The sequence below is a fragment of the Saccostrea cucullata genome, unplaced genomic scaffold (genome assembly GCF_032062105.1).
Source record: "Saccostrea cucullata isolate Sc308-1 unplaced genomic scaffold, CSIRO_AGI_Scuc_v1 ctg5420, whole genome shotgun sequence".
In the NCBI taxonomy this organism is placed as follows: domain Eukaryota; kingdom Metazoa; phylum Mollusca; class Bivalvia; order Ostreida; family Ostreidae; genus Saccostrea; species Saccostrea cuccullata.
The window spans coordinates 90,905-104,504 of record NW_026921186.1 but is presented as its reverse complement, the minus strand read 5'-3'; the positions used below and the strand labels follow the sequence as shown (position 1 = coordinate 104,504).

At 33.1% G+C, this 13,600-nt stretch overlaps 2 protein-coding genes across 2 annotated transcripts; one reads left to right on the top strand and one right to left on the bottom strand.

Annotated features, from left to right (window-relative positions):
- Window positions 1-169: 169 nt before the first annotated feature.
- LOC134259394 (ankyrin repeat domain-containing protein 17-like) lies at window positions 170-3,734 on the top strand. Its single transcript, XM_062741979.1, has 2 exons — window positions 170-2,144; window positions 3,349-3,734. The coding sequence occupies exons 1-2, from the start codon at window positions 170-172 to the stop codon at window positions 3,732-3,734; spliced, it is 2,361 nt and encodes a 786-aa protein (XP_062597963.1).
- A 1,245-nt stretch (window positions 3,735-4,979) lies between these two features.
- LOC134259393 (uncharacterized) lies at window positions 4,980-7,319 on the bottom strand. Its single transcript, XM_062741978.1, has 2 exons — window positions 7,245-7,319; window positions 4,980-5,319 (listed from the first exon to the last, which is right to left on the bottom strand). The coding sequence occupies exons 1-2, from the start codon at window positions 7,249-7,251 to the stop codon at window positions 5,021-5,023; spliced, it is 306 nt and encodes a 101-aa protein (XP_062597962.1). The 5' UTR covers window positions 7,252-7,319; the 3' UTR covers window positions 4,980-5,020.
- Between the last annotated feature and the right edge of the window lie 6,281 nt (window positions 7,320-13,600).

Below are 13,600 nucleotides of genomic sequence, written 5' to 3'. Positions count from 1 at the left end.
ATGGCCATTCAGCTTCTTTGACATTGACATTGATGGATCTATTTCTGAACAACAACGTTTATTGTTGCTGAGTTGTTACAATGGAAATTTAGAAATTGTAAGAATATTTATTGAATATCTGAAAAGAAATTCAATTGACACGTGGTCTCAATATTTGAATTCTGATAAAATGACTGATGATACACCACTTAAAGCTGCATGCGAGAGTGGACATCTGAATGTTGTAAAGGAGCTGATAGAGGCAGGGGCTGATGTTAATTCACACGAAGAATATGGAACGCCATTGACTCTTGCATGTAAGTATGGATATATGACGATCGTAAAGGAGCTGCTAAGGGCAGGTGCTAATATTAATCCACTAACTGAGTTTGATACACCACTTACATGTGCATGTAAAAATGGACATGTGGATTTAGTGAATGATCTGTTGGGGGCAGGTGCTAATGTCAATTACCAAGGTAAACGTAAAACACCACTGATAGCGGCGTGTAGGGGTGGACATCTGAATGTAGTAAAGGAGCTGCTAAGGACAGGAGCCGAAGTTAATCTAAACGGTGAGTTTGCTACACCACTGACAACGGCATGTAAATGTGGACATATAAATTTAGTGAGGGAGCTGCTAGGGAAAGGGGCTGATGTAAATCCAGAAGGTGTATTTGATTCACCGCTGATAGAAGCATGTAGGGGTGGATATTTTGTTGAACTTTTTGGTATAGATGCATCTAAGGGCGAATATTTTTGTTTAGTGAAGGAGTTACTTTGGGCAGGTCCTGATGTAAATCGACAAGATGAATTTGATACACCATTAACAGCAGCATGTGGGGGTGGACATATGAGTATAGTGAAGGAGCTGCTCGGTGCCGGAGCTGATGTTAATCTACAAGGTAAAGATGATACTCCGTTGACAGCAGCATGTAATTTTGGAGATGAGAGTATAGTGAAGGAATTAATCGGGGCTGGAGCTGATGTGAATTTAAAAGGTGATAATGATACGCCGTTGACAGCAGCATGTACGGGTGGACATGAGAGTATTGTGAATGAGCTGCTAATGGCAGGGGCTCATGTTAATTCACACAGTGAACTTACTACACCGCTTACAGCAGCAATTAATGGTGGATATGTGAATTTAGTTGAGGAACTGATAAAGATAGGGGCCGATGTTAATCTACACAATAATATTGATATACCTCTGATAGCAGCAATTAATGGTGGATATATAAGTATAATGACGGACCTGATAAAAGCAGGGGCTAATGTTAACGTTGAGGGTGGGTTTAAGAAACCGCTGACTGAAGCATGTAAAGGTGGACATTTGAGCGCAGTAAAGCAGCTGCTAGAGGCAGGAGCTGATGTTAATCTGAAAAGTGAGCTTCATACACCACTTATATCAGCATGTCGTGGTGGATATTTGAGTATAGTAAATGAATTGCTAAAGGCAGGAGCAGCTGTCAATCTACAAGGAGATGATGATTCACCACTGACAGCAGCATCTGAAAAAGGACATATAGATATAGTGAAAGAGCTGCTTAAGGCAAGAGCTGACATCAATTCAAAAGGCCAATTTTATAAACTACCGATAAGAGTAAATGAAGACATTTATATGAGTTTAAGAAAGAAGTGTCTTGAGGCAGGATCGGATTTCATTCTGAAATATGCATATTATAAACCATTGATTGCAGCATGTGACGTTGGAAAGCTATTAAAGGCAGGAGCTGATGTTAATCCACAAGGTCGACGTGATACACCACTGAAAGCAGCATGTCGTGGTGGACATCTGAATGTAGTTAAAGAGCTGCTAAAAACAGGGGCTGATGTCAATCAGCATGTTTTTGATGATACAGCACTGACAGACGTATGTGAAGGTGGACATCTGAATGTAGTAAAGGAGTTGCTAAGGACAGGAGCCGATGTTAATCAACAATGTAAAAGTGCCACACCATTATCAGCAGCGTGTGGTAGTGGACATATCAGTGTTGTAAGCGAGTTGTTAGAGGCAGGGGCTGATGTCAATCTACCAGATAGGTGTGATACACCACTGATTGCAGCGTGTGGTCGTGGACATGTGAGTGTAGTAAATGAGTTACTACAGAAAGGGGCTGATGTCAATTTAAAAGGTGAATATGATACACCACTGACAGCAGCATGTAAGTAATGGATATATGCCGAATACTGTTCTATATGTAAAATTATCAGACTGTTTGAGGCCCGTTAGGGCCGAAAACTGTCTGATAATTTTACATATAGAATAGTATGAGGCATATATCTTACTTAAAACATTGCCATTTAAATGTCCAAAAATTACCTGTAGGAGTCCGATAATAACACAATGGGAGTTTAGGCATCAATTGTATTTTACCCGTCTAATAAGTGGACAAAAGAAAAGAGACAGATAAAGAGTGAGTGAGCTGTTGTTTCATTTCATTCATTCAATGGCAGTCGTTTAGATAAGCAGGACAGGGGTCCGGTGGGGAAGGATTTCCTTTTTTATTTTGGAACATTTTTATTTATTTTGTGCATAATTTTTTTTTGGGGGTGAAATTACCACTGTCACCATGGAAAGTAACATGCGAATTTTCATCCTGAAGTTTTAGTTTATAGAATGGAAATTCTCAGCTTTTACAAGTGCAGCCATTTAGAAACAATCCTTATAAAAGAAATAAATTTGCCGATTTTTTCTCAAAAATGGATTTAAATTCGATTATACAAAGTGCTGTATCAAAAACACTTAAAAGATGGGAATAATTAATTTTGAAGATGGTTTAAACTCGATTTTTTCATGGATTTTCTAGTTTGTAGCAACTTAATTTCCTTGCGATTGCTTTCCCTAATTTTTTTCCTTTTTTTTTGGAGGGGATGGGGGGTGGTCGGGGGTTGGTGGAAATATTTAACTTATTCCACTCTTCTTTTTGTTTTTAAATACCGTCCGATTTTGATATCATTGCCGTCTGATAATATATTATCAGACTGGTAATTATTATTATCGGACGGCTACAGGTAAATTTTTAGACTGCAAGAACAAAGGCATGACGTCACAGCAATGTTTTAAGAATGGATATATGAATATAGCGAGTAAGCTGCTAAAGGCAGGGGGCGATGTTAATATGCAGGATAAGGAAGGCAGAAACCCTATTTATACAGTTGTTTGTCAAAATAAAAATTTTATTCCTGCTGTCATACGAATGTTCAATTATTACAGTGCAGACGCAACTATCAGTAATAAATACGGTATTTCAGCACTCTATATTGCCCTTATTAGAAATAAAATGTGTGTTGTAAAACAGTTATTAGAAAACAAAAATGAAAGTCAGTTAGCTAGACTGAGGTTACATTTGTTTGAGTGTTTGGTAGATATAAGACACAGTGACGTCATGACTGATAGTAAGGATGACGTAGTGGTGACACGGAGAAGAGTGTGGCGTATGGAGACACTGGGAGAATTACATATTGCAGTCCTAGAAAGTGAGTGTAAGGTTCTAAAACATCTTTTAGATATGGGTCTTGATGTCAATCAGGTGATACAGTCCTATGATGAGTTTGAAGTGAGACCCCTGTTGAAAGCAGTGATTGATATGTCTTTCAAACATCGTTTGAATAGGGTGAGGTTCCTCCTGGAGTCGGGGGCGGATGTCAATTTCAGAGTGAGGTACGAAGATTATGATTCTGTGGTAGACAAAGAGGGTGTGTCTGTTCTAGAGTGGATACGACGAAGAATGATTGAGTACAGTAAGAATTAGTGGGGTAAAGATGAATTGACAGAGGACAAAACATTTCTTAATGAGGTGAAAAAACATGTGAGGCGACACTCTGTGTAACAAATATATACAAATTAGTGGATAAGGTGAGGTTTCTCCTAGAGTCGCGGTGGATGTCATTGTCAGGGTGAGGTACAGAGAGTATGATTCTGTGTTAGACAGCGAGTATAATTCTGTGTTAGACAGAGAGGGCGTGTCTGTTATAGAGAGAATATGGCGAAATATGTGTTGGTTCAGATATGATGATAATATGGTCTGAAGAAGTGAATGGATAAGCTACAAGATAATGTTCAATGCTGTGAAGAAACACATGAGGAGTTACTCTAGGTAAAATGTGTTTAGGCCTCCATATCCTTCCAGTATAATTTTTTTCTATTTATGATTATAATAAAAACATAAACCATTAATATTAAGTACATTGGTAATTTTATAATATAGGGGGCTCTACCAATGTTTTATTTACTAGTGTTCCAATATACAGTGTGTTTTATAGAATAAACATTAAAATGTTTAACTGTGTATGAATGAGATTCATTTCTTCTGTAAACTTAATTCATTTTAATATACTAGTTTGATTGGTAAACTTCAAGCTTTGTATATTTATTGCAAGATAGACGGGTTTTTACTTACGAAGAAAGGATATGTATTAAAACTTTCAAAGTACTTGTAAAAATAAAAATAGTGTACTTGAATGTTGGAAATTTTTGCTACAAAATGTCGACCTCAAAAATATTTTTGAGAGACTTCCTATACAAAAACTTGACATAAGGTGATTAGTACAATTTGAACAGGATTCAAACTACATAAAGCTTAAATGTTGCAAATGTTACATCGATAAGCTTTGTTCCACTTGTGGTCTTTCAAGGTCAATCAATAAAATATAATCTTGAAACAAAGTGAGATTCACCATGCATGATGTCTTGAAACATGTGTCAAACTTTAGGAAAAAGAAATATTTTCCTGTAGCAAAAAATAATCATAAAGTCATATAAATGTAATAATCAGTGGTGTGATCAGGTACCATGGAGGAGTGAGCATCCTCTGCCGACTGGTCGCACCCCATGGTATATTGCTGCATAAGTAAGGGAAATTGCGATAGAAAAGTTAAAGTCATCACACTTATCAGTTTATCCAGAACGTTTGTTTGGAAGATTTTATTGTGTCTTGTTTTATAAACAATACATAAATTATCATATTATCCGACATCTTATTACTTGGAATGTCAATGTTTCATTTAGTTGCATGTTTTATCGTTAATTTGTCCCCTATTACTTTCTTGGAAGGCGTGCACCCGACATTTTCAGGAAGGGAATACTACCAAGGCCCTCGGGTGTGGGATTCTTCCATCCATGCTGCTCCACGAAATCCTTTTTCTGTGAATTAAACACCATATATGCTCTGAATTCTATGGAATTTCCCACTCCGTTGTATTTTCTGAGAAAAGAGCCATTGCGCCCTTCCTTGTCTCTGCAGTACCAGTGTGCTTTGTATTTGTAGTAAACATCAGAACCAAAACGTCGGACTGATGTAGAGTCTTCCTGCCACTTCTTCCAAACTGAACTTGCATCTATAATTTATAACAGTGCAATACTTATTCATATGTAAGTTATATAAGCTTTAATGTTTCAATTAATAAACACCATACATAACTTTAAAAAAAAATATTCTCACTTACAACCTTATCTGCATAAAAATCCAATACTTATATCATGATACTGACATTTACTACACTCTAGTGATAAAATGCGATGTACATACTAAAACAGATCTGATTAAGTCTTTTTGGTAATTATTAAAGCCAATAATTTAATGTTTAAAATTCATTGAAAAATATCCATGTTTCAAGATAATATTGCTTAAATCATTTCCACCTTAAATCCTGAGACGAATTGAGTAAAATTTGCCAGATTTTGCATGAAAAAAAACCCGGACAATTTCGTGGAAATGCATGTATTCTTTCAGCATCATTAAGCATTATTTCTCTCTTACACTTGGTAACATATATATTGTTTTACAATATTTGATGACATATTATCATAATATTTACCTTGATTTTAACCAAAGGATAACAATGAAGTGGATTTTTCTGTCTGTGCATTTGATGTTTTGGAAAGAAATTATTGAAAAAGGTAACAATTTATTATCATAACCATTTAACGAATGGTGGTCTTGTCACAAGGATTGTATATTTGAAATATGATAGCTATAGCCCTACATGTAACTTTTCAAAAGTTATGGACAAGGTTAAAATTTTTTTCTGATAGTAATCGATCTTAAAATATCTATAAACGAACTGTGAGAAAGGTATATACACGAACTATTGGAAATATCAGCGCTGGGATCAGGTGCCAAGGAGGAGTGAGTATTCCCTGATGATGATTTAACCAGCCTGAGCCCTATGTAATGATCATTTCAAATTATGTGTAGCATGTGTCATTTTAACATACTAGTACATGATACAAATTGTTGAATTTTGAATAATTTGAGAGAAATTATTACCATGTCTCCAGTAGAAAATTACTTCTTGAATAAGAATGTTGACAATTGGAAAGCTAAAATAATTTCGTTTGTCATTTAATTTTTTTTGTTCGCGGGGATACTCATTCCTTCATGGCACCTTATCCTTTCTCTGATGTTTTAGAGGTCCGTGCTTGCTCTGCTTCTGATTTTATCGTTTAGTAGACATTTAAACTTGAATGAAATATATGGAGGTCTGGAAAAAAATTCAAGCTCTAAAGTCCATTCAAACCATACAAATCAGGAGCAGAGCAAACACGGACCTCTAAAACATCAGGTGGATCAGGTGGATGAGTAGCATACCTGCCGACCGGTCAAACCCACCGTGTGCTCCTTGTCGTGACCCCCCAAAAATTCAAGAAAAATTTACGTATCTTTAAAATCAAATTACTGAATCTAACTGAAATTAAAGAATGACTTTCGTTGAATTAATCAACTTTAGTCATCGGGAAACATACGGAGATAACGAACAATATTCAACATCAAAAGTCCACAAAACAGGAGCAGAGCAAACACGGGTCTCCAAAACATCAGAGGGACCGGTCACACCCGCTGTTTATTCCTTGTCAATATAATAAATATTGTTCCCATATATTCATTGGTAATAAATCATCCACATCCAAATTAGAAACAGATTTTTCAGACTCTGTGGTATCTTTTATTTCAAGTTCATTAGGATATGATGAGTCGAGGTATAAATGTATTGTTAATTGATAAAAAGTTCGTCAATACACATGTATCTATTGAAGTTGAAGACCCAAGAAAATGAACTAATCTTCTTTTAATGTAAAAGATTCTTTTTTAAATTCTGTTTAAGATTATGTTAAATTATTCAAACATTTTTTTCTTTTCTTTAATTCTTTATTTTATTTATTATTATTTTTTTTTGTTTGTTTTTGTTTTGTTTTTGGTTGAAAAGATCCTACAATCAAAAAAATCAAAACATCTAAGCTACCTGAAAAAATCTTTTCATACCTGTCATTTCTACCTTTGTGTCCCTGGAAGTCAAACTTAAATCAGAAGTACTTCTCCGATATGAACTGGTGTCTTGGAAGGTGAAAATGATATTAATGTAAAGAAGAATTAAATTTCAGTTATTTAAAGGAAAGAGAGAGGGCGGGGTTATTTTTAAATTTGTTTTTCTCATTATTTTTTTTTTTAACTGTGCGGACAATTTTGTGTCCTTGCTCATAAAAAGGCGGAAAAAGGCATGTGACCTAAGGGAAAATTAAAATTCTTTTTCTATAAGGATGGAACTCTTTAGAAACTAAATTAAACCGAATGCTTACAGATAGGAAGTGTATAATCAGGTTTTCCTAATAATTCCTTCTCTTGTCTGATATTTAATATAAAGAGAATTTGTATCTTTGAAACGCCGAAATTTTGCCCGCTAACATCCTATGATATCAGGAAGATACAAATTTCCGTTTTAGGAATTCCATCCATTATTTCATCGAAATTCATAGCTACTTGCAATGGGAAATTTTTCAAAAGATTTTAATTAAATGTCTAAATACTCGAATAAGAGTAACAGGGAAACTGTGTTTGTTCTTTTCACAATTTGGATATTCTTTATTTTCTTCTCATTTCATGCAAAAGAGAAAAGGTATAAAATTGTTGGGATTTTGAGAAATCTTGCATATAAACAATACTTTTATTCATTTTTTATGCAACTGATATCTAAACTTTCAGTACGAGACCATACAATAAAAGAAGGAAATCAACAACAGCTTTAAAGCTAGTTGAAGAAATTGATGTATTTGTCTTAAACAAGAAATTACAGTTCCCTTGATACAAATATGCTGTTACATGATTAATAAAAAAAAATATTGTTACTGTGCAAGGTTTGCAAGATTTTCTGCGCAATGTTGGGGACGTATTTCTCCCCTTTTAGAACTAGACATCTAATTGCAACTTGATTTTATAACCTTTATTCCCTAATACAAGACACATCTTTAAAACATCCACTTTGTGTTATCAATCTCCTAACTCTTTATTGTCGTCTCGACAGACCGGTAAACTCGTTCGATTTGAATTTTCTGTCATCTGACTAAAAAGAAGGTTAATAAGTCATACAATAAAATATGGAGAAAACCAAAGTCTTCAAGCAACTTGCAGAACCCATCATAATAGAGGCCCTGGGTTTTGGAAATTTAATACATCATTATTAGGAGATGAAGATTTTGTGCTGAAAACAAAAGAACTTATCAATTGTTTAAAAGAGAAGTATACGGATTTAAATAACCATCAATTAAAATGGGACACAATTAAATGTGAACTAAGAGGGTTTATTGTTAAATATTCAAAATTAAAGGCAAGGAAAAATAGGCAGGAAGAGGAAAACATTTTCAAAAGAATTAAATGAACAAAATGAAATACTATCGGCAAATCCATCTGAAGAAAATATAGTTTTATTAAATGAAATCAAAGAAAAATTAAATGTATTAACAGACATAAAAACTAGAGGAATAATATTGAGATCTCAAACAAAATGGTGTGAAGAGGGAGAAAAATCTACAAAATATTTCTTGTCTTTAGAAAAAAGAAATTACAGAAATAAATGTATAGATAAGTTAGTAGTTAATGATAAAATTATTTGCGATAAAAATAAAATTCTCAAGGAAGAGGAAAGTTTCTTTGAAAATCTTTATTCAACTAACTTGGAAAAAAATAATTATCAAAAACACATTAGTCACTTTGTGAATGGTAAAAATATTCCAAAACTTACTAAAGAAGATTCTCTAACATGCCAAGGTTCAATAAGTAAAGATGAATGTGAAAATATCTTAAAAGAATTTAAACCAAATAAATCTCCAGGAAGTGATGGACTTCAGTTTGAATTCTATAAGTACTTTTGGCCTGAAATAGAAGATCTGGTAATAAACAGTTTAAATGAAAGCTATCAACAATTATCTCTCTCTCCAGATCAAAGAAAGGGAATAATTACTCTCGTGCAAAAAAAAAAAATAAAAATAGAACTTTATTAAAGAATTGGAGACCAATATCATTACTGAATTTTGATTATAAAATATTAGGTAAAGTTCTTGCAAGTAGAATTAAAAATCTACTGCCTAACATAGTTGGTGCTGATCAAACAGGTTACATTGAAAATAGATACATAGGAGAAAATATACTGAAAGGAAAAAGAAACGCAGGGTAAACTTTTGAGGTGAATTAAATTTGTTTTTCTTAAAATAATTTTCAGTTTTCCTATCTACCTTTGAAAATCATCTTTCAAAAAGATAAAACCAAGTTCTCATATGATTTTGTCTAATTATTAATGAGTTATTGAAGCTCAAATGACGATACCCCCAAAAGTGAAAATCGAAAACTCTCATTATCTTCAATGTCTTTCTCGTGCAATTGTCAGAGTGTTGTTTCTTCTTTGCATGGAATTTCATCAGAGTGTTTATCTTTCAAACCCTGGCTATATTTAGCATGGGTAACCACGCAAAAAATAAGTCAAACGGCGCGCGCATGCGCCAGTGAGAGGAATACAACAGTAAGTTGACTGGCTCAAAAAACCAAATTGCGGAACTGTTTTCTTTCAAATTTCGTATGAATGTAATGATTATAATCGTCTACTCTATAAATGGCTGTTTTTGTGGTAGTAAGGTGGCGATTTAAGAGATGGCAGGACGAATAACCCGCTCGTAACATGGCTCTGTTTCGCGTTATCGTCATCGTCACGGTTGATTGAAAACCATTCCAGACCCTCTCTGACAACGGGTAAAAAGTTTTATGGGGGAAAATTTACAAGAGACTGCTTAGTAAACCGTTGTTGCCTTTTTCCTTAAGTAGGCAGTTTGAAATGAAGACCCCATTGAACTTCCGTAAACTGTGCCAAGATTGCAATAAATTCATAATGTGTCCTAATATTGAAAAACGATGTGCATACCTCATATGCATCAAATAATGCAACAAGATTTGTTGACAAACTCGTCGTTATCAAATTACACGTGTTTTGGGCTTGTTAGCGTTTCCCTACGTGACGTCATAAATTTTATGGTTGAGTAATTCTGAATACTGATTTTGATGCACAGTAACTAAATTTCCCTTCTGACCAATTTTCGTAATTCTCGGTCATGTGATCAAATTTTTATCGAAAATTATGCTACCCTGCGTTTCTTTTTCCTTTCAGTATATAAGAACTATTGCAGATCTTATTAATTACACAAGTATAAAAAATATCCCTGGACTTATTTTGTTAGTAGATTTTGAAAAAGCTTTTGATACAGTTGAATGGTTATATTTAGATAAAGTTTTAGAAACTTTTGGATTTGGCAAAGGGTTACGACAATGGGTACACATTTTATATTCAGATATAACAAGTTGCTTAATTAATAATGGATATTCCTCCTCCTTTTTCAAGATAACTCGAGGTGTTAGACAAGGATGTCCTTTATCACCCTATTTATCTATCTTATGCGTTGAATTATTGGCTATTGCAATTAGATCAAATAAAAACATTCATGGTATAAGAATTGGTGAAACAGAATTCAAAATTAGTCAGCTAGCAGATGACACTACTTGTTTCTTAAGTGATGAAAAATCAGGCTTTGAAGTATTGAGAATCATTCAAAATTTTAAATATTGCTCTGGTTTAAAGATCAATCTTAATAAAACAGAGGCCATATGGATTGGTAGCTGTAGGAATTATCCACCAGGCAGCTTACCTGTACAATGGTCCAGTGGTTTATTCTTTACGCTTGGAATTTGGTTTAGTGTACATGGGGAACATGACTGTTTAGTAAAAAATTTCAATTCCAAATTAGATGAAATTAAAGCAATTCTAAACCTCTGGAAAATGAGGAATTTAACTCTGATAGGAAGGATCTTCATTACAAAAACACTAGCAATTCCTAAAGTTATTTATCAAGCTACTGTGTTACCAATTTCTAATGAGATTATAAAAGAAGTAAATAAAATGATATCAACTTTTATATGGAATAGTGACAAACCAAAAGTTAAATTAACTGTAGCATGTCAAAAAATAAATAAGGGTGGACTTAATGTTCCAAACTTTGAAAATCAGATTAAGACACTTAGACTAAATTGGATTAAAAGAATTAAAAGAATGTATTGTTCTGATAATCACCACCCAAAATGGTTCATGATTTTTCAAGCTTATTTTGAAGATATTACAATACCACAATTTTATAGAGACATTTTAAATTGTTGGAAGGAATTTAGAACCTATGATAATGTTTGTGTAGAACCTAAAATATTTAAGGAAATTCTATGGTTTAATGATAAAATCAAGATCAACAAAACACCCATCTTCTGGAAAAAATTGTATAAATGTGGAATACTTTTTGTAAATGACATTATTGGTGAAAATAGAGTTTTTTTAAGTCATGAAGAAATAGTCCAGCTTTATGGTATAAACATTTCCTTTTTGGACTACATGTCTATTAGAATGGCAATATCATATGAATGGCGAAAATTTTTAAGGGAAAAGCAAAAACCTGATTTCAATAGAAATACATTAACACTTTCTATAGATGATAAGAAATGTCCAATTTCAAAAATACAATGTAAAAATTATTACTGGACCATAACAGAACAATTGATTGAACAACCAACTTGTATTAAAAAATGGGAAAATATATTTGATATTAACATAACAGAATCTGACATGAAGAATATGTTTTCCATTTCTTTTTTATGTAATAATGAAACTTATTTGCAATCTTTTAATTATAAATTAATTCATAGATTTATAGCACATGGAAAATTATTATATAATATGGGTATAAGTGAATCACCATCATGCAAAACATGTAAGGAAATTGACACAATAGAACATAGGTTTTATCTTTGTGAAAGTACTTAATCATTTTGGAATGAATTTTTGACTTGGTGGAATAGTTTGAATTTATGCTTAATCCAAGATATTTCATGTCAAAATGTGATATTTGGAATTTATACAAATTCTTATAATACAGTTCTGAATTATTGTTTACTGCTAGCAAAATACTATGTTTATACTGTTAGAAATGCACAAGAGAATTGTCAATGTAACAGGAACTTTATGGTTTTCCAAAAAATTTTAAAGGAAAAATTATATGTTAAAAAATTTCTATATTGTACGAAGGGAAAATTAGAAGATTTTTACATTGAATGGCAAGAATTATTGGATAAACTGGAAAACTGATCTATATTATAATCTTTTTTTTTCTCTTTTCACAAGTTAGAGCCCAAACCATTTTCAATTGTTATTTTAGATAATCTAAAGTCTATATACCTATTAGAAATATTGATTATATATTCTCACTGCAATGTTACATGTATGTATTTTATCTTAATTTGTAAAATGTAAGAGCCAATAAAAAAAAAAAAAAAAAACTTGCAGAACTGCACAGCACGTACAGATCTTGTATATAATGCAAATGTGGTGCCATTTACTGCACGAAATTCTCTGCACAATGTTGGGGATGTATCCCTATACTTTTGGCATTGTACAACCAATATTGGAACTTCCTTAAATAACCTCCATTCCCTAATACAAGACATATTCTTTTAAGCCGACCTCTATGTTTTATCCACCTCTTGGTCCTTTATTGTTTCTACAGACCAGTTAACTTGACAATGAAGGGTTAGAAAGTGGAGAAAACATACAAGTTGGTCATAGAGTAGTGGTACGTCTAGAATTAGGGAGTGAAAGGTAGTTGGTTGGCCAGTGCTGAAAATAGGAGAAATTCTCCAAAACTTTGTGCCGTAACTAAATTGCACAATATTGGCATTACAAGATCATATTTGCAATAAAACCTTAATTAGCGTTACATCATAATGGTCAAAGACTAAAATATGATATAAAATCGAAATGCTAGTGTTCTTAAGCTTAAATCACAGCTTATCAAGCTTAAATTAGGTCATTCAAACAATACAAATACAAAATCCTATGCAGTCTGGGTTTTTTTCTTAATGATTGAATGATTTAGAACTTGCTGACAAGGACATTTTATCGAACACGATAGAACTTGAGAAATTGTGACCATAAACGATACTCTTCATAATCTAGTTTCATCCAACTGTTTGTCAATATAGCAATCCTCGATTAAGAGTTTTTTCGTAGATAGAGCATGCAGTTGTGTATCGATCAAAGGAGATGGGTGAACATTACGAGAGATAAGCCCATAGTGCAACAAACATGAAGGTGAAAAATTAAATCTCAATTTTATCAAAATATTCTTTAATATTTCATCTAACATTAAAGTATACTTTATGTAAAATCTCTACAACTTGCACAAATCTCATGAAAATTGAAGTTATTTGCTTATGAAATATAATACACACACGAAAGAGGACAAAACGAGTCATTATTTCAC